The sequence below is a fragment of the Dendrobates tinctorius genome, unplaced genomic scaffold, assembly GCF_039654945.1.
Source record: "Dendrobates tinctorius isolate UK_male_01 unplaced genomic scaffold, ASM3965494v1 ptg000181l, whole genome shotgun sequence".
Classification (NCBI taxonomy): Eukaryota; Metazoa; Chordata; class Amphibia; order Anura; family Dendrobatidae; genus Dendrobates; species Dendrobates tinctorius.
Window position 1 is genome coordinate 8,442,128 of NW_027361848.1, and position 26,157 is coordinate 8,468,284.

At 43.4% G+C, this 26,157-nt stretch overlaps 1 protein-coding gene across 1 annotated transcript in view; it reads left to right on the plus strand.

Annotated features, from left to right (window-relative positions):
- The window catches only part of THBS2 (thrombospondin 2), a 1,059,287-nt gene that overhangs the window by 986,675 nt on the left and 46,455 nt on the right, over positions 1–26,157 (plus strand). The window contains exon 21 of the mRNA XM_073551862.1: positions 17,964–18,103. Coding sequence (XP_073407963.1) covers positions 17,964–18,103 — 140 coding nt within the window. The remainder of the gene's footprint in view (positions 1–17,963; positions 18,104–26,157) is intronic.

The window sequence follows — 26,157 nt, forward strand, 5'->3', positions numbered from 1 at the left end:
ATGCATTAGAAGAGGTCTGGGGACACGAGATGAAAACATAATTCTCCCTCTGTACGAATCACTCGTCAGACCACACTTGGAGTATTGTGTGCAATTTTGGACGCCGGTGCTCAAGAAAGACATTACTGAACTTGAAAGGGTTCAAAGGCGGGCTACTAAAATGATAAATGGAGTTGGTTCACTACAATACCCAGAAAGGTTATCAAAATTAAGTCTATTTACTCTAGAAAAGAGAAGACTTAGGGGAGACCTAATATATATGTACAAGTATATCAGAGGGCAATACAGAGATCTCTCCAATGAACTGTTTGTACCAAGGACTGTGACAAGAACAAGGGGGCATTCGTTTGGAGGAAAGACAATTTCTGCACCAGCATAGAAGAGGATTCTTCACGGTAAGAGCAGTGAGGCTCTGGAATTCTCTTCCTGAGGAAGTGATGATGGCCAACTCACTGAATGAATTTAAGAAAGGAATGGATGCTTTTCTTGTGAGTAACAGTATAGAAGGTTATGAATAACATAATATTAAAGGTAGATGGTTGACCAAGCTAAGGGGAAGGAATTTTTTTTCCCTATGGAGAAAATTGGCTTCTACTCTGTGGGTTTTTTTGCCTTCCCCAGGATCAACAATGCAGAACAGCTGCACTAAAAATAGGCTGACCTAGATGGACATAAGGTCCTCCTTCAGCCTTCAAAACTATGTTACTATGTTACTGTGATATCCCCAGCTGTCTGACATACAGAACCAGGACAGACAGCCATAAAGGGGCGGTATGCACTGGCTTGCCATTCAAGCAGAGCCAGTAAACTTTCAGGGCACCAATGACCCTATTATCCTCACTCCTGTGCTTAACCACTGTGCCTGCCCCTGATTGGCGTTACCATTACAACGTCCTTGAGGCTGGCCACCAAAGCCGAGCCTGTTCACCACCATGAGGTTTTACATCCTCTATTAGTTAAAATGAGTCCACCTTAACTTGTCTGCAACTTCCACCTGACTCCTAAACTGCCACCAGAGAAGCCATTTGACACCTTAAATGGACTCGACCCCCATCAACCATGCCTAATAAAGCCATCAACCATTTCTACATGCTATGGAAAGACTGTGCACACAAGTAAAAAAAAAAAAATTCCAGAGCTCCGACAGATTAATTTTATCAATGCCATGCAGCCAAGTTATGATCGATAATACGGTAACTACAGCAAAATAAGAGTTGCTAAACATCCTGCAATGAGGATCCCATAATGGGGAATGTGGAAAGTAAACCATAATTAAGATTGTAGCTACAATCTGAATACCTGTATAATGACATCTGTCATGCCTCAAAAAACTATTATACTGCATGTATTGTAGCCAGCTCTAATAATTCACCAATTCACAGATTTTAGTTCTAGAAACCACCATTATTTACAGTAGCTGTGCAGTAAAATTTCTTAAACCCACTTACTATCACTACCCGAAAAGTGATGAACATGTCAATAGAAAGATATTATAAATAGGGAGTAATTAAAAACTATACACAATATAACATCAACATTATAACCGACCATAAAATAACGTTCAGAATATCTGGAAGTAGTAATTTAAATAAACCTAAAGCAGAAAAAGTGTATAAAGGCATTATTAATAACCCTGCCACGCCATTGTTAATTGTTTTTCATGCACTTGATAACATTTACTGTTGACCTCTCCAACTGGGTCAAAGGCATTGGGAATAGGTTTATTGCCCTTCGTGTTAATGCACTTGATTACTTTACCCTTAGTCGCTCCCACTGGCTCAAGGGCATCAGGATTAGGCATACTGCCCTTTGTGTTAATGCACTAGATTATACCCTTAGCCGCTCCCACCAGCTCAAGGGCATCGGGAATAGGCATATTGCCCTTCATGTTAATGCACTTGATTACTTTACCCTTAGTCACTCCCACTAACTCAAGGGCACACAGACTAGGTACATTGCTCTTCAGTTTCATGCACTAGATAACTGCATTGTCCAGTTGACAACCTTGAAAGAAACATGGTTTGGTCAATATAAACAGTCAAAACCCGTGCCTCGGCTTTCTCAAGTCACATGAAAAAAGAGGGTCCTTGAAGCTATAGATTGCATTTAAAAGCATGCCTACCTTGTTCTCTTCTCCCCTCCAGCCGCTGTTCCAGGCTCAGTGGAGCCATTTTATTCTGTAGGCATGCAAAATATGATTGCCATGACCCCAGGGACTTTACCCTAACAGGGTCCTATAAAATAAATACTTCTGGAGACCAGGGGGCCATACCATGATGCTCACCCCTCCATACCAGGGGGGCCATACCCGAGATGGTTACCCCCTCCACACCAGGGGGCCATACATGAGATGGTTGCCCTCCAAACCAGGGTGCCATACCTGAGATTATTACCCCTCAAAACCAGGGTGCCATACCTGAAATGGTTACCCTTCCAAACCCGGGGGGGTCATACTGTGATGAACACCCCCCAAACCAGAGGTCCATACTTGATATGGTTAACCCTACTGACCAATTTATAAATAACTTCAAATTTATGATGAACTTTGACACTCTCAGTGCTGGAATGAATGTGTCGCATGGATTTATGTCTTTTTACATCAATTAAGGAATTTCCTTTTAAAACTAGACCCCAATCAGAGGACCATAAAACATCCGGACTCCTTATCTATGAACTGGTCCAATGTTTATATTTATGTTTTTCCCTCTCCCATATTGATAGTTCTGCTTCACGTCACTTGTCTTATCTATTGCATTTTTTCTAGGCTGTATTGTGCATAAATATGTGACTTCAGATTTTGTATTAGTCTAGCCTGATGAAGAGACCTGAGTAGTCTCGAAAGCTTGCAATGTGTTACCTTTTAATGGCTAACTGAAAAGATGGTATCAACTACTGAGGACTCTCAATCCTGAATATTTTTCTAAATAACTTCAAGGACCCACTAAAAGGAAAAGAAATAACTGTAGTTTTTTTTGTTTTGTTTTTTTAAATTTTTAATTCATGTTCTTATTAAAATAAACATAAAATAAACATCAAAGCATAAATAACATTAACACGCTGGGGGGAGTCCTTGAAGCTCCCAAATCTGGTGATTACCAAACATAAAATGTACAAACAATTACTCCCAGCCGTTACCCCGCTAGCTCGGGAGCACCATAGCCACAAGGGTTCCAATGTTCACTTGAATTTCCTGGGGATCTGACAAACCCTTGCCGAAACTCCCCTCCACATTTCACCAGGTCAAGAACCATATTAACTTCCAAAAAGAGGAATCCATATCCCAATAGATCCCCCAGACCAATTTCTAACCAACTTCAAGGACCCCCCCAACCACCAGGCTCCAGGTAATCCACTCAGGCCTGTGCTATCCGCCATCTTAAGTAATATAAAATAAGCACTTGGTGGGTATACACCGATCCCTTTTTTTTAATTATTCACACCTTTATTAAAACAAACATACAATAAAACATCAAAGCATAAATAATATTAACACACTGGTAGGAGTCCTTGAAGCTCCCAAAATCTGATGATTACCAAACATAAAGTGAACATAAAATGTACCAACAATTACTCCCAGCCGTTACCTCACTAGCTCGGGAGCACCATAACCACAAGGGTTCCAATGCTCACTTGAATTTCCTGGGGATCCGACAAACCCTTGCCGAAATTCCCCTCCACCTTTCACCAGATCCAGAACCATATTAAATTCCAAAAGGAGGAAACCATATCCCATTGGATCCCCAAGACCATATTTAACCAACTTCAAGGACCCCTCCAACCGCACAAGATGTGGGATAAGTGAGGGTGAAAACCATGCAGGTTTACAACCAAGGTATACAACAGGTTAATAATGGAAAATATCCCATCGTAAGGTCCAGAAATAGACAGAGATGGGCAATGCTGTGTTATATGCTGTAACAATAAATGAGAAGCCGCCTGCTCCTCTACAGCAGTTACAGACAGACTCTAATCACCAGCTGCGCATAAATGGTAAGAAATATGTAGGTCTAATATAAGCTGCCTGCAGCCATAGGTGTGTGAGCAGAAAACTGCAAGTTCTGTCAGTCACTCTACTACATACAATTACAATAGACGAGAGACAGGGCTGAAAACTGGGCCCATGATGTGTTTTCCAGAGCAATGTGCAGCATCACACTAGGAGTGCCCACTCACTGCCCGCCATGTGCTGAGTTATTAGTGCCCACTCAAATGTGCTGAGTTACTCCGATTATTTATTTTACACATGATAAAACATAAACCATTCAGGCCTGTTCTATCCACCATCTTAGGTAATATAAAATAAGCTCTTGGTGGGTATATTCTGATCATGCAACATACCAGGGAGACAATATACAGAAACAGGATGGATATATCTGGCAGGACAGCATGTAACATAAGAGGACTAAAGGCAGCTATAGCTACAGAAATCAAGCACTAAGCTGGAAGTCACGTCCAGATTATATGTACAGCCAGGAAAATGACCTGGAGACACAGGATGTCTATACCCAGCATGATCCGTATATAGCAGAGTGAGGAGTGATATCATGTATACAGACCTGTGGTACAGGTTAAGTATACAGCACAGGAATAGAGCCTTCACACATATACCACATACAGTGAGTAACCTGGTTACACTGGATCTGCACACCCAGCATCAAAGTATGTAACAGAGATGAGGTCACATACAGATCATCAGACTCCATAACTGGGAAGGGGGGGGGGGGTAATCAGCACGCAGCAGGGTCAGTATACAGTGCACTAACATGAAGTGCAGCCTCTCATCATCATACATATACCATCCCCCGACTGCTCCTCTCACCAGTGTCTCTAATACATGACTGCCCAGCTCCACCATAGTAATGGCAGACACTGTATGTGTCCCTGCTCTGTCCTATCATACATAAACCCAGAACTCATGAAGACTCTGTATAATACAGCAGTAATGTGGTATATCAGAAATGTCTGCAGGGAGGTCACACAAAAGCTGCCTCTGCAATAAGTGAGGGAACATGGCAGCTAAATGAATTTCTGAGGTAATCTTGATCCCAGATATAATGTAGGAGCTGATACTACACTAGTACACACTACTCAATGTCTGAGGTGAATGCAGAGTAGTATATCAAACATGCCTGTAGAGGTCACACAGAAGTTGTCTCACAGTCTGTGAGGAAAATGTAGCATGCACGAGGGACATGAATTGCTGAGGTAATATTGATCCCATACATAATGTAGGAGCTGATACTACACTGGTACATGATGTCTGAGGTGAATGTGCTCCTATCATCTGTAATGTGAGGTGATAACCCCAGTATTATACTCCCTGACACTGCAGACAGAAAGATTGAGAGAGACAGATTTCCTGTTCTATATTCGTCCCACCCTCCTCACAGTAACCCACCAGGCACATACATACAGTGCTTCTTCCTCTGAAAGCAACATCCCTCATGCTTAAAAATCTACACCACTATACCAAAAAAGCAGCAGGAGTAAAGGTCCACCCATCCCCAAGTCATGTCCTCCTCCGCCTATGGCTCCAGTGGCTTCTTTATCTGAAACAGGATAATTAACCTATATAAGGGTATATACTTTGACATTTTTACACACCCATTATTTTAATTACCTTCTTACCTACTTATTTAGACTCATGAGAACAGATTAGTAAGTTTAGAATGTGTTTATATTAATGTTTTGTGTGTATGTACAGCATAGGGGACTCTAGGGTTTTCAGGGACTACCGACGTTGAGCAGGAGCGCTATGTCGACTGTTTAGGGCGCCAACCTCCGCAGTCAGGCAAATGGACAGCTCTATAAGGCCTATTAAGGTTTGATAGTATTTTTTTTCACAAGTTACACTGATATTATAAATAAACCTATCTTCAGTCCAATATTAACCCCTTTCCTTCATTGGACGTAATATTCCGTCCATGTGCCCTGGGCCCTAATTACCATGGACGGAATATTACGTCATAGCGATAAGCGGCGCCCACGTGGTGAGCGCCGCTTATCGCGGCCGGGTGTCAGCTAATTATCATAGCTAACACCCAGCACAATGTGTCAGGGGCGGCCATGGACTGCTCCCGACACGTTAACCCCTTGTACACCGCGATCAAACACGATTGCAGTGTACCGGGGGTTAAAGGGAAGCATCAGCAGGGAGAGGGCTCCCTCCGTGCTTCCCTGAGTCCCCCACGGCAGCGCAATGTGCAGCGCTGCTGCGGGGGGCTCCTTTCCTGCAGGTCCCCGGATCCAATATGGCGGCGGGGACCTCTGGGGCCTGCAGGAAGCTGGCTTCCTCACTGCCCGCAGAGCGCAGGCATGAGGAAGCCTGCAGCAGTGCCTGTGACGTGACAGATCAGCGATCTGTCACAGTGTCACAGGACAGTTATGTCCCCCCCGGGACATTGTAATAAAGAAAAAAAAAAAAAGAAAAAAGTGTAAAAATAATCGCTAAATAAATTAAAAAAAAAAAAAAATATTCCCCAATAAATTCATTTTTTGGAAATAAAAAAAAACAATAAAAGTACACATTTGGTAACGACCCGCCCTATAAAACTGCCCCATTAGTTAACACCTTAAGCGAACTCCTTAAAAAATAAAAAACGAAGCAAAAATTAATGATTTATTATCATACCGCTGAACAAAAAGTGCAATAACACGCAATCAAAAAGACGCATATAAATATCCATGGTACCGCTGAAAACGTCATCTTGTCCCGCAAAAAACGAGCTGCCACACAGCATCATCAGCGAAAAAATAAAAAAGTTATAGCTCGCAGAATAAAGTAATGCAAAAATAATTATTTTTTATATAAAATTGTTTACATTGCATAAAAACGCCAAAACATAAAAAAAAGACATAAATGAGGTATCGCTGTAACCGTACTGACCCGAAGAAGAAAACCACTTTATCAATTTTATCGCACGCGGAACGGCGTAAACGCACCACCCAAAAGAAATTCATGAAATGCTGGTTTTTGTAAATTCTGCGTCCCAAAAAGCGAAATAAAAAGCGATCAAAAAATGTCACGTGCCCAAACATGATACCAATAAAAGCGTCAACTCGTCCCACAAAAAATAAGACCTCACATGACTCGGTGGGTCAAAATACGGAAAAATTATAGCTCTCAATATGTGGTGATGCAAAAATTATTTTTACAATAAAAAGCGTCTTTTAGCGTGCGACAGCTGCCAAATATAAATACCGCCATAAATAGTAAATCAAACCCCCCATTATCAGTTAGGGAAAAATAATAAAATTAAAAGAAAATGTATTTATTTCCATTTTCCCATTAGGGTTAGGGCTAGGGTTAGGGGTGTGTTGGGGTTAGGGTTGGAGTTAGAATTGGGGGTTTCCACTATTTGCGCACATCAGGTGCTCTCCAAACGCAACATGGCGTCTGATCTCAATTCCAGCCAATTCTGCATTGAAAAAGTCAAATGGTTCTCCTTCCCTTCCAAGCTCTGCCATGCACCCAAACAGTGTTTTACCCCCTCATATGGGGTATCAGCCTACTCAGGACAATTTGCAAAACAACTTTTGGGGTCCTATTTCTCCTGTTGCCCTTAGGAAAATAAAAAATTGGGGGCAAAAATATCATTTTTGTGGAAAAAAAAATATGATTTTTTTATTTTCACGCCTGGGCGTTATAAACTTCTGTGAAGCACTTGGGGGTTCAAAGTTCTCACCACACATCTAGATAAGTTCCTTGGGGGGGATCTAGTTTCCAAAATGGTGTCATTTGTGGGGGGATTCCACTGTTTTGGTACATCAGAGGCTTTCCAAACGCGACATGGTGTCCGATCTCAATTCCAGCCAAAAAAGTCAAATGGCGCTGCTTCCCTTCCGAGCTCTGCCATGCGCCCAAATAGTCATTTACACCCACACATGGGGTATCAGAGTACTCAGGACAAATTGCACAATAACTTTTAGGGTCATATTACCCTTGGGAAAATAAAAATTGGGGGTGAAAAGATCATTTTGTGGAAAAAATATGATTTTTTAATTGTACCGCTGTACGTTATAAACTTCTGTGAAGCCCTTGTGGGTTCAAAGTTCTCACCACTTATCTAGATAAGTTCCTTGGGGGGTCTAGTTTCCAAAATGGGGTCACTTGTGGGGGGTTTCCACTGTTTAGGTACATCAGGGGCTCTCCAAACGTGACATGGCATCCGATCAGAATTCCAGCCAATTTTGCATTGTAAAAGTCAAACGGCGCTCCTTCCCTTCTGAGCACTGCCATGCGCCGAAACAGTGGTTCCCCCCCACATATCAGGTATTAGCGTACTCAGGACAAATTGCACAATAATTTTTGCAGTCCAATTTATCCTGTTACCCTTGGTAAAATAAAAAAAATTGAACCTGAAGTATTTTTTTGTGAAAAAAATTTAAATGTTCATTTTTTTTTTTAAATATTCAAAAAATTCCTGTGAAGCACCTGAAGGGTTAATAAACTCATTGAATGTGGTTTTGAGCACCTTAAGGGGTGCCATTCTTAGAATGGTGTCACTTTTGGGTATTTTCTATCATATAGACCCTTCAAAGTGACTTCAAATGTGATGTGGTCTGTAAAAATAAAATAGTGTTGCAAAAATGAGAAATCGCTGGTCAACTTTTAACCCTTATAACTTCCTAACAAAAAAAAAAAATTTTGGTTCCAAAATTGTGCTGATGTAAAGTAAACATGTGGGAATTGTTACTTATTAAGTTTTTTGTGTGCCATATCTCTGTGAGTTAAGGGCATAAAAATTCAAAGTTGGAAAATTGCGAAATTTTCAAAATTTTCGCCAAATTTCCATTTTTTTCACAAATAAATGCAAGTTATATGAATGAAATTTTACCACTAACATGAAGTACAATATGTCACGAGAAAACAAAGTCAGAATCACCAGGATCCATGGAAGCGTTCCAGAGTTATGGCCTCATAAAAGGACAGTGGTCAGAATTGTAAAAATTGGCCCGGGAGTTAACGTGCAAACCACCCTTGGTAGTGAAGGGGTTAAGGGTTTTGTATAGTGAGGGGTTGATGCACTCAGCTGTTTCCAAAGGAAGATACAGGAATGCTTCTTGTGGTAAAACACCTGCTGGTTTATTATGAAACAGCATAAACCATAGCAAGGTTCAGCACAGTAAACATGGCCTTTCTGGCATAACAGCAAAACAAAAAGATAACATATAGAAAAGTCTTTATGTCTGAGGGGTTTGCCCTCTCAGACCATGATGTGTCTTCAGCTCCACCTGTAGCCATGTCTGGAGTTTCTCCCCTCCAAACCACAACACAGAGAAAAAAAAACTGGGGCTGTACACTTAACATCCTAGCCACACCTTTGAGGTGGAGATATGGGGAGTAGGCATGCCGCCCATCTCTTAACATGGCTGATTACCTCCTCCAGCACATAGCATGCTGAAGTGAAACTTATGAGATTCTAGATCATGGAAGTAAGCAATCTTCGTGACACATATCTCCCCTCATATACCGTGCCAGTGACCTTGTCACATATTCCTCCCCTCTGCACAAAGCCAGGAATTTTGGCACTTTCAGACACCAAACAGGGAACTCGAGAGAGAGCATCTGCATTACCATGTAACTTTCCTGGCCTATGTTCTACACGGAAACTGAAATCTTGAAGGGCTAAGAACTAGAGATGAACGAACATCGTCAGCTCCCTCCTTATTCGGCAAGCTATAACGCTTACTGAAGAAGCTGCATCGGTAACCCGGGAACCTGGAGTGCTCCCGATAATCAATTGTTCAGCGGCACAACTGCATGTGTCCCGGCTGTGTGACAGTTACAACACATGCATGGAGAGCCTGTTTGTTGTGACTGCCGCACAGCTGCGATACATGCAGCTGTAGCGCCGAACAGCTGATTATTGGGAGTGCTCCAGGTATCTGGATTTCCAATGCAGCTTCTTCGGTAAGCGCTATAGCTTGCCGAATAAGGAGGGAGCCAACAATGTTCGCTCATCTCTACTAAGAACCACCTAATCACCCGGTCATTCTTACCCTTCTTTTCTCTTAAACATCTCATAGGAGCATCGTTGTACACTAGTTTGAACTTTTGGCCTAGCAGGTAATATTTCAGTGTATCCTTGGCCCACTTTATGGCTAATCAGTCCTTCTCAACAATTGCAGTTTTTCTTGCCGGAAGAGCGGTTCAGATACAGGATGGGATGCTCTTCTCCATTTATTTTCTGAGACAGCCCAGCTCCCAACCCGACTTCTGAAGTTTCCGTCTGGACCACAAATTCTTTTCTAACGTCCAGTGCGAACAGAACCGAATTCTTGCACAGAGCCCGCTTAAGCTCCTGAAATGCCACCTCTGTGTCAGTAGTCCATTTCACCATCATTGACTTGGTGCTCTTAAGGAGATCCATTAATGGTGCAGCAATTATGGTGAAATTTGGGATAAACTGCCGGTAATACCCCACTATTCCAAGAAACGCCCTCGCTTCTTGGAGAGTGGTTGCAACCACTTCTGAATTGCTTCGATCTTATTTAATTGTGGCTTGATTTCACCTACTCCCATAATGTTGCCTAAGTACTTGGCCTCTTCCTTCCGTATGACACACTTTTATGGATTTATGGTGAACCCAACTTTTCTTAATGCATCCAGGATTGCCTGTACCTTTGGTAGATGACTACTCCAGTCCGGGCTGAAGTCGACAATGTCATCCAGGTAGGCTGTGACATACTTCTTATGTGGAGCCGAGATCCGATCCATTGCCCTCTGGAAGGTAGCTGGGGCCCCCTGCAGTCTGAAAGGCATTCTGGTGTACTGGAAACACCCATCAGGCATCAAGAAGGTCGTCTTCTCTTTGGCACTCTGGGACACGGGGTTCTGCCAGTACCCCTTCATCAGGTTGAGGGTTGTAATGTACCTAGTGGGCTCAAGTCACTCAATGAGTTAATCTACGTGGGGCATTGGATACGCGTCAAAACTGGACACCTCATTCATCCTTCGGTAGGCATTACAAAACCACCACTCGCCATCGGGCTTTTGCACGAGGACGATGGGACTTGATCATCCACTTTTTCACTCATCTATCACACCAAGGTCTAGCATTCTCTTAACCTCCTTTGATATTATCTCCCTGCGTGCTTCGGGAATATTATGGGGCTTGAGGTTCACCCTTCCTTGTGGCTCTGTTAACACGTCATGCTCTACCACCTGTGTGCACTCTTGCAACTCTGAGAACAATTAAATGTTCTGCTGCAGTTGTTCCCGACATTGTTGCTTCTGGGCCAGTGTTAGTGTCTCTGCATTGGTGACCTCCTCCACTTTGACTTTGGGATGGGCCCTCAGGCAAAGAGCTTCCGGTGATTCCCAATCTTGCCATGGTTTGAGCAAGTTCACATGGTACACTTGGTGCGGCTTCCTTTAACCAGGCTTGTGTACATTATAATTTACCTCACCCAATTTTTTCACCACCTCATATGGGCCTTGCCACTTGGCTAAGAACTTGCTCTCCACCATGTGGATAAGCACTTGCACGCGGTCCCAGGGCTGGATCTGCCTCAGTCTTGCTGATCGCTTGTATACCCTTGCTTGTGCCACCTGGGCCTGGAGTTGATGTTCCTTCATGATAGGCATCATGTGCACCATCCTCTCCTGCAACTGTGCAACATGCTCAATGATGCTCCAGTGTGGCATCACCTCAGCTTCCCAGGTTTCCTTGGCAATGTCCAAGAACCCTCGCAGATGTCGACAGCATAGTAGATCGAATGACGAGAAGCCAGTTTGGGCTTGAGGGACTTCTCTGATAGAAAAGAGCAGAAATGGAAGCAGGTAGTCCCAGTCCCATCCTTCTCAACAACCTTCTTGAGCATGGCCTTCAAGGTCTCATTGAAGCGCTCCACCAGACCACCGGTCTGCAGATGATAAACTGAGGTTCGCAGCTGAGCAATCTGGAAGACTCTACACAGCTCCCTCATCACTTTGCTCATAAAGGAGGTTCCCTGGTACATCAAAATCTCCTTCGGTAGGCCCGTCTTAGCAAAGTTATGGACAAGCTCCAGGGCGATTCTCTTAACTGAAGAGTTCCTTAGTGGCACCGCTTCATTGTACCAGGTCGCATAGTCCATGACTGCTAGGATGTACTGATGGCCCAGTGCATATTTAACTAGCGGACCTACTAGGTCCGTAGCAATCGTCTTAAAGGGGACCTCTATCACAGGCAATGGGACTATCTGACAGGTGAGGCAGGACCTACAATAATTTAGGATCTCTCGGTAACATCCTGGCTAATAGAACCTCTGCATTTCTCTCTCCTGAGTTTTCTCCACCCCCAGATGTCGCTCCATAACATGCAAATGGGGCGTGTCTAAAACCCTCCACCGGTAGGGTCCTTTAACATTTGCTCCACTATCTCACCTCCCCTTAGTTTGGTCACCCGAAACAACAAATTGCCATTGACGGCAAAGTGAGGGAACCTGGTGTCAGCCCCCAGCACTTGAGCAACCCTATTCCATACGGTAACATTATCAAATGCCTCCGTAATGTAAGACCTCTAAGTTGAGCAGTCCAAAAGTTCTCTTTGGCACTTCTAACTCAGGGAAGATGGGCTCCTATGTGACGGTCTCGTCCTCATCTCCAACGAGGACACAAAGAGGAACCTCCATCTATACTTTTGATGGAACCGCTTCCAGAAGAATCTGGATTCTGTCCAGGACACTCTGTGCAGCCTCGTTTTGCCACAAGTTTCAAAATAGTGAAAAATCCTGCCCCACTATGAGAGGATGTATTAAGTCTTTTACTACCCCAACCTCATGAGACATAGTACCACAGTCTGTTCCCATAGTAACTCTGGCTATAGTTTAGTCCCTGGCGTCTTTGTGTATGCAGCAGATGCCCACAAACTTACTAGGGATCAACTGGTGCGGCAGTGTAGCACTGATTAGGGTCACTAGACTTCCAGAGTCCAAAAGTCCAAGATCCAGTACCCCATTGACAAACACGGTACACGCCTGCGGTCCCTCGATGGGTTGACAGTTCACACTGAAGACCTGATAGGCATAATAGGAGCAACGTCTGCCTAGGCTGCAGTCCATTGGTTCAGGGGACATATGACAGCAGGTGGCTATATGTCCAGGATTGTGACATTGCCAACAGACCATGTCCTTAATAACAGCCTTAGGGGACCCCTCAGCAGGATTGGGATGCGCCCCATTTGTGGGTCTATCCACCCTCTGTGGTGAGCCCACCCCCCTTTGGGTATCCCAGAATGGGGAAATGGCGATGTCTGGTTTCCCGGGGGATTTCTCAACAACATGGTATCTTTCAACCAGGCTAACCAGGTTGTATGTATTCTGAGGGTCGCCATGGGAAAACTAGGTCCATATTGGCCTGATTTTAATATATCTTCATATGCCATATATTATATCCTTAACACGAAGTGCAACAATTCAAACATTTGCGAGCAAGGGAGTTTGTCACCTGCAAACGCCCAGTGATGGACACGCTGAGCTCTAACGGACATCATTACTCACAGGCGTGCTAAGATTTCAGTCTTTAATTTGGCATATTCTTTGGCATCCTGGAGGGCTACGTCATAATACGCCTTTGGAGTTTCTCCTGACAAATATAGAGCCAGCATCTCTGCCCACTGGCAAAGGTTTTGTCCCATCAGCCACCTTCTCGAAAACAGTCAGAAAAGCTTCCACATCATAATGCAGGGTCATTTTTTGCATGGCTAGTCTTACCATTTTCTGGACTAACAAGTCATTACCTATAGTTGGGGAGGAGACCGCCCGCCTCCCATGAACAGCTTCTGCGAGGAGTTCCATTTGCCATGTTAGCGCCTTCTGCTTCTGTCGCTGCTTCTGTTGTTGGAGCTGTTGTGCCAACAGTTTATTCATCTCCTGTTACGCCATTTGCCGCTCTTGACTGGCCGGATGTTGCTGCTGTTGAACCTGGACTAGATGCTTCACATACTCCTGCATATGCTGTCCGACGTTTCGTGCTGGATGGCAGCTTTTACCCAGGACATGTAGTCGCCCACAACCTCTATGCGTGTTCCTGGAATGCTGCTCGCATTCCACCTGTAGCCACGTTTGGAGTTTGTCCCCTCCAAACCACAACACGTAGAGAAAAAAAAACAGTGGCTGTACATTTAACAACGCCAATCACACCCTAGATGTGCTGATATGGTGAGTAGGAGTCCCAACCATCTCTTACCTATTCACCTACAATAACCCATAACATGGCTGATTAACTCTTTCAGCATTTAGGAACCTAGAAAGGGTCATCCAAGTAAACTGGGAGCTCAAATAACAAACAATTTGTACAAACAAATATTATATTTTATTAATTCCAACACAAGATTAAAAAACAAATAAAAAGAAGTCACACAGGACCAAGATCTAAATGGAAAATATATAAAAAAATATTCCCATGATAGCTAATCAATCTCAGATTAGTATAATTAGCTATATACATCTCACATGCCCATGTGGAAGAGATAGAGAAGCACTGCAATGGGTTAAGTACCACACAATTATATGAATGTCAATCACAGCCTTTATAAAAAATATATGTGATACACAGAAGATAAATCACAACCTTTATAAGAAAATGTGTGATAGTATAAAAGATTATCTCATTACTATTTAATCACTGAACACACTAAATCAGAATATATTATATAAGGTTCAAGTGCATTAGAAATAACTAATAACGTGCATAAAGCAAGACAATATTGACTACATCACTATGTAAGTTGTATCAAAAATAGATGCATGTGCTTTAAAGTGGCAGTGCAGTTACAGGCCCAAATCAACATGGCAAAAAGAAATCCTTGACTCCAAGTGGCTGCTCCCCATATACCTCCATTAGAGATAATGCTCAGATATAGGGGCAAAGCAGAGTCAAAGAAATAGATAACAAAACATTCATGAGATGACAAACATGGACATATATTTACCTATACTCACCCTTTTACGCACGTTTCGCACACAATGCTTCCTTAGAAAGGGTTAGTAAAGGGTTAATAAATTATTATATTTGTTTATAAAAAATTTTGTTGGTTGGAGTAATTTTTGCAGGTTTTTCCTTCAGCAATTAGTATGCTGAAGAGAATTTTATGGGTTTCTAGATAACGGAAGAAAGCAATCTTCGTGACACATATCTCCCCTCATATACTGTGCCAGCCTTGTCACAATATATATTTATATATTTTAAATTACTCTCATTAAAAGTAATTTATCAAAGGGTTTTTTCTTCTAGTTGGTTCAAATATGTTTATTGTTCCTCTCCCTCCTAATGAGATTTTGTCATATTGGAGAGGTTTAAAGGCTTCCATGGTTGCTTTTTTCCACTGTACTCTTTTGTGCAGCTGTGACTTGTACTACTCACAGACTTGTCATGAGGCAGAACAGTCAAGAAGTCCGGGATGAGTACTAAAAGAGCTCGTAATAGACAAAGCCATTGAATATAAAGATACTGTACAACGCAGCAGAAACTGCTGCTGATCCGCAACGTGTGCATACATCCTTAGGGTTAGGGCTAGGGTTAGGGCTGAGATTAGGGTTAGGGGTGTGTTGGGGTTAGGGTTGAAGTTAGAATTGGTAGGTTTCCACTGTTTGGGCACATCAAGGGCTCTCCAAACGCAACATGGCGTCCGATCTCAATTCCAGCTAATTCTACATTCAAAAAGTAAAACGGTGCTCCTTCCCTTCCAAGCTCTGCCGTGCGCCCAAACAGTGGTTTACCCCCACATATGGTGTATCAGCCTACTTAGGACAAATTGCACAACATAATTTGGGGTCCAATTTCTCCTATTACCCTTGGGAAAATAAAAAATTGGGGGCAAAAATATCATTTTTGTGGAAAAAATATGATTTTTTATTTTTATGGCTCTATGTTATAAACTTCTGTGAAGCACTTGGCGGTTCAAAGTGCTCACCACACATCTAGATAAATTCCTTGGGGGGGTCTAGTTTCCAAAATGGGGTCACATGTGGGGGGTTTCCACAGTTTAGGCGCATCAGGGGCTCTCCAAAGGCAACATGACACCCCGCAGACCATTCCATCAAAGTCTGCATTCCAAAACGTCACTACTTCCCTTCTGAGCCCCGACATGGGCCCATACAGAAGTTTTCTCCACATATGGGGTATCAGCATACTTAGGACAAATTGGACAACAACTTTTGTGGTCCAATTTCTCCTGTTAACCTTGGTAAAATAAAAAAATTGGGGACTAAAAGATCATGTTTGTGGAAAAATTATGATTTTTTTATTTTCACGCCCGGGCGTTATAAACTTCTGTGAAGCACTTGGGGGTTCAAAGTGCTCACCACACATCTAGGTAAGTTCCTTGGGGTGTCTAGTTTCCAAAATGGGGGGGTCACTTGTGGGGGGTTTCCACAGTTTAGGCCATCAGAGGCTCTCCAAAGGCAACATCTGAATTCCAGCCAATTTTGCGTTGAAAAAGTCAAACGGCGCTCCTTCCCTTCTGATCGCTGCCATGCGCTGAAACAGTGGTTCACCCCCACATATCAGGTGTCAGCGTACTCAGGACAAATTGCACAATAACTTTTGCAGTCCAATTTCTCCAGTTACTCTTGGTAAAATAAAAAAATTGGACCTGAAGTAATTTTTTGTGAAAAAAAAAGTTAAATGTTCATTTTTTTTAAATATTCAAAAAATTCCCGTGAAGCACCTGAAGGGTTAATAAACTTCTTGAATGTGCTTTTGAGCACATTGAGGAGAGCAGTTTTTAGAATGATGTCACTTAAAATGGTGTTGTAAAAATGAGAAATCGCTGGTCAAATTTTAACCCTTATAACTTCCTAACAAAAAAAAAAAAAAAATTTGGTTCCCAAATTGTGCTGATGTAAAGTAAACATGTGGGAAATGTTATTAAGTTTTTGTGTGCCATATCTCTGTGATTTAAGGGCATAAAAGTTCAAATTTGGAAAATTTCAAAATTTTGGCCAAATTTCCATTTTTTTCACAAATAAATGCAAGTTAAATGAATGAAATTTTACCACAAACATGAAGTACAACATGTCACGAGAAAACAGTGTCAGAATCACCGGGATCCATGGAAGCATTTCAGAGTTATGACCTCATAAAGGGACAGTGGTCAGAATTGTAACAATTGGCCCGGTCATTAACGTGCAAACCACCCTTGGGGGTAAAGGAGTTAAGCTGTCACTCACAATCCTGACAGCTCAGCAAGCATCCATAGGACACCATGAGTGGTCGAATCGTGACAGCAGTGTTGTGAAATTTGAGTCTCATAATCAAAGTTTTTTATTAATTACTTGGTATGGATTACATTTTTAAACAATAATGACTAAAGGTCTAAGCCAGAGGTCTCAAACACGCAGCCCCTGAGGCAGGCATCTGCGGCCCCCGATGCACCATATGTCTCACTCCCTGAGGCAGGGGGAAGGCACGCATTCAGGAACGGCGATGGCATTGGCTGTTCTGTGTGCACACACTGCACAGGACCTGTGATGAGGTCACAGGAGGGGGAGGAGTCAGGGGTCACATGATCAGGGGCCTCAGTGTGTGCAGGACACTGTTCTGGTTGCCATGGTACTGGATGAAGGCAAGTTTGTGTGTGGGATCAGGAGGGGTTTACAGGGTGGATGGAGCAGAGCCCTGTGTGTACGAGGTGTACGGAGCGGAGCCCTGTGTGTACGAGGTGTACGGAGCGGAGCCCTGTGTGTACGAGGTGTACGGAGCGGAGCCCTGTGTGTACGAGGTGTACGGAGCGGAGCCGCACGTGTACGGGGTGTATTAAGTTTTAAAGGAATGTGGCCCCCCAGTTCAAATTTTTTTTATGTGCTGCCCATTTACTCTGCCGAGTTTGAGACCCCTGGCCTAAGCAATCACTAAGCCATATATTATTCAGAATAACCTGAATACCTAATATAAAAAACAGTATATTCAATCTTTTTCCTGAAATATATACTGCAAACTGCACATACTAATTGTCTAATTGTGTTTTCTTCCTCAGAGTTGTAGTTTATGAAGGAAAGCAGATCATGACAGACTCTGGGCTGCTCTTTGACAAAACATATGCTGGTGGACGGCTGGGACTCTTTGTTTTCTCCCAAGAGTTGGTATATTTCTCTGATCTCAAGTATGAATGTAAAGGTGAGTGTTGTTCTTTTCAAGATAAATTTAACTGGTATATTTTTGAAGGAATACTATTGCATATTTTTCAGAAATATAATAGCGTTAATGATGCAATCAGATCCGAAATTAACTGGTAATAAAGCTAAACTTATTCTAGAAAAACATTAAAGTGGATGTCAGTAATGGGCAATGCTTTATTAGTTGCCCTAGTATGATGCATAAATATAATATAAAGGTATGTAGTGTATACCTGTGTGTCATCTCCTCCTGCATGTAGTATATACGTGTGTCATCTCCACCTGTATATAGTATATACCTGTGTGTCATCTCCCCTTTATATAGTATGTATGAAAAAGGTACAGCAGCATCCTGTGAATGCCAAGACATATGATGTCAATAGAAATACCAACTTCCAAATGCTCTGTCCCTCAGCAAGATGTACTTACAAAGAAAGTGAAGGTTCTTAGCGCATGATTTGGCCAATTCATGTGTGCCCGTCAACTGCGGCAAGGTGACACTTCCTGGAGCGTAACAATATTGTATCTTACAGTTATTGTAAGGTTCTTTAGAAGGACGTAGATCTGGGGATTTATTCTGACAGAATTTTATAGGCTGAACTGGATGGACTAATGTCTTTTTTCGGCCTTACAAACTATGTTACTATGACACTTCTCTAACGAGTCTTGTCTTAACCCTTCCATATCCTACTGTACATGCCACTTTCCGGTTAAAAAACCTACAATAACGGACAAACATGTCTCTCCTGGGCTGTAAGCCTACAATTTGAATGGGCAAGTAGAACTGGTTGAGAACACTTGCAGGTTAATGGGAGATGTGCAAGTGTCAGAGCAGAGTGAGTCACACCACCCAAAATAGCTATACAAAAAAACCTGACCAGCACCTCCTAAGTGTGAATAGGTGCAAGCTGCAGTGACTGCAAAACTGGTATGAAAAAGGCACAGCAGCACCCTGTGAATGCCAAGACATTGATGTCAATGGAAATAACTTCCAAACACTCTGTCCCTCAGCAAGATGTATTTGCCTGCAACATCCTTCAACATGACCGGTTTGGCAGTGGGTCAGTAATGGTGTGGGGTGGCATTTCTTTGGATGGCCGCACGGTGTTGGACTGTGAGCACAACCCCCATCTGTGGATGTCAGGCACTCAGACCATCCTCATGGAGTTGGTTTCTAACCGTTTGTGCAGACACATGAGGCCTGCTGGAGGTCATTTTGCCGGGCTCTGGCAGTGCTCCTCCTGTTCCTCCTTGCAGAAAGGCTGATGTAGCGGTCCTGCTACTGGGTTGTTGCCCTCCTACGGCCCCCTCCACATCTCCTTGTGTACTGGCCTGTCTCATGGTAGCGCCTCCAGCCTCTGGACACTACGCTGACAGACACAGCAAACCTCCTTGCCACAGCTCGCATTGATGTGCCATCCTGGATGAGCTGCACTACCTGAGCCACTTTGTGTGGGTTGTAGAGTCCATCTCATGCTACCACGAGTGTGAAAGCACAACCAGCATTCAAAAGTTACCACAACATCAGCCAGGAAGCATTGGTACTGAGATGTGGTCTGTGGTCTCCACCTGCAGAACCATTCCTTTATTGAGGGTGTCTTTATAATTGCCAATAATTTCCATCTGTTTTCGTTTCCATTTGCACAACAGCATGTGAAATTGATTGTTAAACAGTGTTGCTTCCTAAGTGGACAGTTTGATTTCACAGAAGTCTGATTTATTTGGAGTTATATTCTGTTGTTTAAGGGTTCCCTTTATTTTTTGGAGCATTGTAGTATATGCTTGTATGTCATCTCCCATGTATGTAGTATATGCCTGTATGTCATCTCCCCTGTATATAGTATATACCTTTAAGTCATCTTCCTCTGTATATACTATATACCTCTATGTCATCTCCCCTGTATATAGTGTATACCTGTATGTTATCTCCCCCTGTTTATAGTATTAACCTGTATGTCATCTCCCCCTGTATATAGTATATACCTGTATGTCATCTCCAGGTTCCCTCCCATCTGTACATGGTGGAGGCGCAGTGTCCCCGCAGCACAGATCATTTGAGTGGGGCGGCTCCACCCCCTGAGTGTAATACCATTTAGGTAGAAATTGTAAAGAAGGACTAATTTAGAGTGGCATTAGTTGTAGCTGTATAAATAAGTTTAAAGCAAACCAGGCATTGTCAGGTTGGTGCTGTTACACTGATTAAAATGATACATGCGTTGGAGAACTCCATCTTGTGTTTCTTTTTTTATGTGTGTTTGAAGTTTTAAGTTAATGAGATGCTTCATGCCAGACAAAGAGAAGTTCCTGATTCTGGGCTCCCCTGCAGTCTGTGTTGGCATGGTAATAAATTGTGTTATTTCCAGCTTTATAGAAAGACAATAACACCATAGAAATGATAAGAATAATAGGCCTCAGTTACCACAACTGTCTACAAGGAAAACTGTTGCTTATAGCAACCAATCACAGCTCAGCTTTCATCTTTTAAACAGCTCTGGTGAAATGAAAGATGCTCAGAGATTGGTTTCTATGGGCAACACAGGCAGTGTAACCTGTTGTAGTCAAGAAGATGTGTCTATGAAATATATATATATATATATATATATATATATATATATATATATAGTAGGGTTTCACTCTGGTAGGTAATGGCAGGGCTGCAGTAACGAGGCAACGCACAGGCTCAAAGTCTAATTTCAGTGGTTTAATGTCACTTTGCAAACAGCAGGTTAACAGAAAATAAGGGAAAAACATAAATGTACTCCAGCTTGGAGAACCACGGGTCCCAGACTCACCCCTTGCATGGGACGGGCTTAACTAAGCACCTGCCAGGTCCTGCGGCATCCACCAGGTGCCATTCTCAGGGTTGTTGAGAGTCTTGCTGCTATAGTCCTGCAGCACAGGAATCCTGTGTACAAGTTCAGGCTAAGTCCAGCCAAGTTCCTGTAACTTCCAGACACACTCACCATGTGCCAAATACCAACCTCCATTACATAGCCCATAACCCCTCCCACCAGTGAGGTAGACATCACATGGGCTGATCACATGACCATGACATCATCGCAGGTCCTGTCTTTAGGGAAAAACTCGGCCAAACATTAATCTGCTGGGAGAAATGTATCTCCCATCCAGTAAAACACCCTTTACTGTACCACATACTGCCCTCCTATGTTCAACCATAGAGGGGTGGACACATGACATACAGTGAATTCTGGACAGGGCATCTGTATTCCCCTGTAGTTTGCCTGCCCGATGTTCTACTGAAAATTTAAAATTTTGCAGGGACGGGAACCACCTGGTGACTCGGGCATTCCTCTCCTTAGCTTGACTCATCCACGTAAGAGGGGAATTATCTGTCACCAACCAAAATGTTCTCCCCAGCAAATAGTAGCACAATGACTCCAGTGCCCACTTGATGGCCAGGCACTCTCCACAATACTGTACCTGGTTTCAGCTGGGGTAAGCTTCCGGCTTAGGAAACTAACGGGATGCTCTTCCCCGTTAACCTCCTGAGACAGCACGGCACCGAGCCCTATCTCAGAGGCATCACTCTGCACAACGAACTCTCTTTTGAAATTTGGAGTGATCAGGACTGGTGTACCACACAGTACCTCTTTTAACTTTGTAAAGGCCCCCTCTAACTGATCATTCCAGTGGACCATCACAGATTTCCTTCCTTTTAAGCAGTCTGTTAAAGGCGCTGACAGGGTTGCAAAGTTGGGAATGAACCGCCTGTAATATCCCACCAAACCTAAAAAGGCTTTTACCTGTTTTGTTGTGAGGGGACGGGGCCAGTTCTGAATTGCCTCCACTTTGTTTACTTGAGAACTCATCTCTCAATGACGTAACCCAAGTACAGAGCTTCCTCCAACCCTATGGAACACTTCTTTGGGTTGGCAGTTAGCTCTGCTTGTCGCAGAGAGTCTATCACTGCCTGTACTTTTGCTAAGTGACTTTCCCAGTCGGTGCTGTGCACAATAATATCGTCTAGATAGGCTGAGGCATAGCGGTGATGGGGACGGAGAACAATATCCATTAATCGCTGGAACGTTGCTGGTGCGCCATGCAACCCAAAGGGTAACACCTTATACTGGAATAGCCCCTCGGGTGTTACAAAAGCTGTTTTTTCCTTCGCCGCCTCTGTTAGGGGTACCTCCCAGTAACCTTTTGTGAGGTCCAGAATTGTAAAATACCGTGCCTGCCCAAATCTCTCCATCAACTCGTCAACCTGGGGCATACGGTAGGCGTCAAACTTTGAAATGTCATTAAATTTTCTAAAATCATTACAGAATCTTAGGGTCTAAGAAGTAAGGTTTCTCCTTGCGGAGAGTGACATGCCAGCTGTGGCTTGTCAAGGTAAGGAGACTTATTCGCCGTGCAATGCTCCTCTGGGAAAATAATATGCAAATTGCCTCTTCAGAAAGAAAGAGGACTTTTACTCTACAGCGCCACCTATTGGTAGTAGCGATCCTACAAGTCACAATCAACCCTTTAACGAGTCTTGTAGTATGACTTAGGATACAAGCCAAATCAGAATCTCAATTTGCAGACACGGTGTTTCGAGCTGTTGGCTCTCGTCAGTGCAAAGTATGAGATCTGATTTGGCAAGGTGAGAGGCTCTGGACTAGGGTCTAAGAAGTAAGGTTTCTCCTTGCGGAGAGTGACATGCCAGCTGTGGCTTGTCAAGGTAAGGAGACTTATTCGCCGTGCAATGCTCCTCTGGGAAAATAATATGCAAATTGCCTCTTCAGAAAGAAAGAGGACTTTTACTCTACAGCGCCACCTATTGGTAGTAGCGATCCTACAAGTCACAATCAACCCTTTAACGAGTCTTGTAGTATGACTTAGGATACAAGCCAAATCAGAATCTCAATTTGCAGACACGGTGTTTCGAGCTGTTGGCTCTCGTCAGTGCAAAGTATGAGATCTGATTTGGCAAGGTGAGAGGCTCTGGACTAGGGTCTAAGAAGTAAGGTTTCTCCTTGCGGAGAGTGACATGCCAGCTGTGGCTTGTCAAGGTAAGGAGACTTATTCGCCGTGCAATGCTCCTCTGGGAAAATAATATGCAAATTGCCTCTTCAGAAAGAAAGAGGACTTTTACTCTACAGCGCCACCTATTGGTAGTAGCGATCCTACAAGTCACAATCAACCCTTTAACGAGTCTTGTAGTATGACTTAGGATACAAGCCAAATCAGAATCTCAATTTGCAGACACGGTGTTTCGAGCTGTTGGCTCTCGTCAGTGCAAAGTATGAGATCTGATTTGGCAAGGTGAGAGGCTCTGGACTAGGGTCTAAGAAGTAAGGTTTCTCCTTGCGGAGAGTGACATGCCAGCTGTGGCTTGTCAAGGTAAGGAGACTTATTCGCCGTGCAATGCTCCTCTGGGAAAATAATATGCAAATTGCCTCTTCAGAAAGAAAGAGGACTTTTACTCTACAGCGCCACCTATTGGTAGTAGCGATCCTACAAGTCACAATCAACCCTTTAACGAGTCTTGTAGTATGACTTAGGATACAAGCCAAATCAGAATCTCAATTTGCAGACACGGTGTTTCGAGCTGTTGGCTCTCGTCAGTGCAAAGTATGAGATCTGATTTGGCAAGGTGAGAGGCTCTGGACTAGGGTCTAAGAAGTAAGGTTTCTCCTTGCGGAGAGTGACATGCCAGCTGTGGCTTGTCAAGGTAAGGAGACTTATTCGCCGTGCAATGCTCCTCTGGGAAAATAATATGCAAATTGCCTCTTCAGAAAGAAAGAGGACTTTTACTCTACAGCGCCACCTATTGGTAGTAGCGATCCTACAAGTCACAATCAACCCTTTAACGAGTCTTGTAGTATGACTTAGGATACAAGCCAAATCAGAATCTCAATTTGCAGACACGGTGTTTCGAGCTGTTGGCTCTCGTCAGTGCAAAGTATGAGATCTGATTTGGCAAGGTGAGAGGCTCTGGACTAGGGTCTAAGAAGTAAGGTTTCTCCTTGCGGAGAGTGACATGCCAGCTGTGGCTTGTCAAGGTAAGGAGACTTATTCGCCGTGCAATGCTCCTCTGGGAAAATAATATGCAAATTGCCTCTTCAGAAAGAAAGAGGACTTTTACTCTACAGCGCCACCTATTGGTAGTAGCGATCCTACAAGTCACAATCAACCCTTTAACGAGTCTTGTAGTATGACTTAGGATACAAGCCAAATCAGAATCTCAATTTGCAGACACGGTGTTTCGAGCTGTTGGCTCTCGTCAGTGCAAAGTATGAGATCTGATTTGGCAAGGTGAGAGGCTCTGGACTAGGGTCTAAGAAGTAAGGTTTCTCCTTGCGGAGAGTGACATGCCAGCTGTGGCTTGTCAAGGTAAGGAGACTTATTCGCCGTGCAATGCTCCTCTGGGAAAATAATATGCAAATTGCCTCTTCAGAAAGAAAGAGGACTTTTACTCTACAGCGCCACCTATTGGTAGTAGCGATCCTACAAGTCACAATCAACCCTTTAACGAGTCTTGTAGTATGACTTAGGATACAAGCCAAATCAGAATCTCAATTTGCAGACACGGTGTTTCGAGCTGTTGGCTCTCGTCAGTGCAAAGTATGAGATCTGATTTGGCAAGGTGAGAGGCTCTGGACTAGGGTCTAAGAAGTAAGGTTTCTCCTTGCGGAGAGTGACATGCCAGCTGTGGCTTGTCAAGGTAAGGAGACTTATTCGCCGTGCAATGCTCCTCTGGGAAAATAATATGCAAATTGCCTCTTCAGAAAGAAAGAGGACTTTTACTCTACAGCGCCACCTATTGGTAGTAGCGATCCTACAAGTCACAATCAACCCTTTAACGAGTCTTGTAGTATGACTTAGGATACAAGCCAAATCAGAATCTCAATTTGCAGACACGGTGTTTCGAGCTGTTGGCTCTCGTCAGTGCAAAGTATGAGATCTGATTTGGCAAGGTGAGAGGCTCTGGATTAGGGTCTAAGAAGTAAGGTTTCTCCTTGCGGAGAGTGACATGCCAGCTGTGGCTTGTCAAGGTAAGGAGACTTATTCGCCGTGCAATGCTCCTCTGGGAAAATAATATGCAAATTGCCTCTTCAGAAAGAAAGAGGACTTTTACTCTACAGCGCCACCTATTGGTAGTAGCGATCCTACAAGTCACAATCAACCCTTTAACGAGTCTTGTAGTATGACTTAGGATACAAGCCAAATCAGAATCTCAATTTGCAGACACGGTGTTTCGAGCTGTTGGCTCTCGTCAGTGCAAAGTATGAGATCTGATTTGGCAAGGTGAGAGGCTCTGGACTAGGGTCTAAGAAGTAAGGTTTCTCCTTGCGGAGAGTGACATGCCAGCTGTGGCTTGTCAAGGTAAGGAGACTTATTCGCCGTGCAATGCTCCTCTGGGAAAATAATATGCAAATTGCCTCTTCAGAAAGAAAGAGGACTTTTACTCTACAGCGCCACCTATTGGTAGTAGCGATCCTACAAGTCACAATCAACCCTTTAACGAGTCTTGTAGTATGACTTAGGATACAAGCCAAATCAGAATCTCAATTTGCAGACACGGTGTTTCGAGCTGTTGGCTCTCGTCAGTGCAAAGTATGAGATCTGATTTGGCAAGGTGAGAGGCTCTGGACTAGGGTCTAAGAAGTAAGGTTTCTCCTTGCGGAGAGTGACATGCCAGCTGTGGCTTGTCAAGGTAAGGAGACTTATTCGCCGTGCAATGCTCCTCTGGGAAAATAATATGCAAATTGCCTCTTCAGAAAGAAAGAGGACTTTTACTCTACAGCGCCACCTATTGGTAGTAGCGATCCTACAAGTCACAATCAACCCTTTAACGAGTCTTGTAGTATGACTTAGGATACAAGCCAAATCAGAATCTCAATTTGCAGACACGGTGTTTCGAGCTGTTGGCTCTCGTCAGTGCAAAGTATGAGATCTGATTTGGCAAGGTGAGAGGCTCTGGACTAGGGTCTAAGAAGTAAGGTTTCTCCTTGCGGAGAGTGACATGCCAGCTGTGGCTTGTCAAGGTAAGGAGACTTATTCGCCGTGCAATGCTCCTCTGGGAAAATAATATGCAAATTGCCTCTT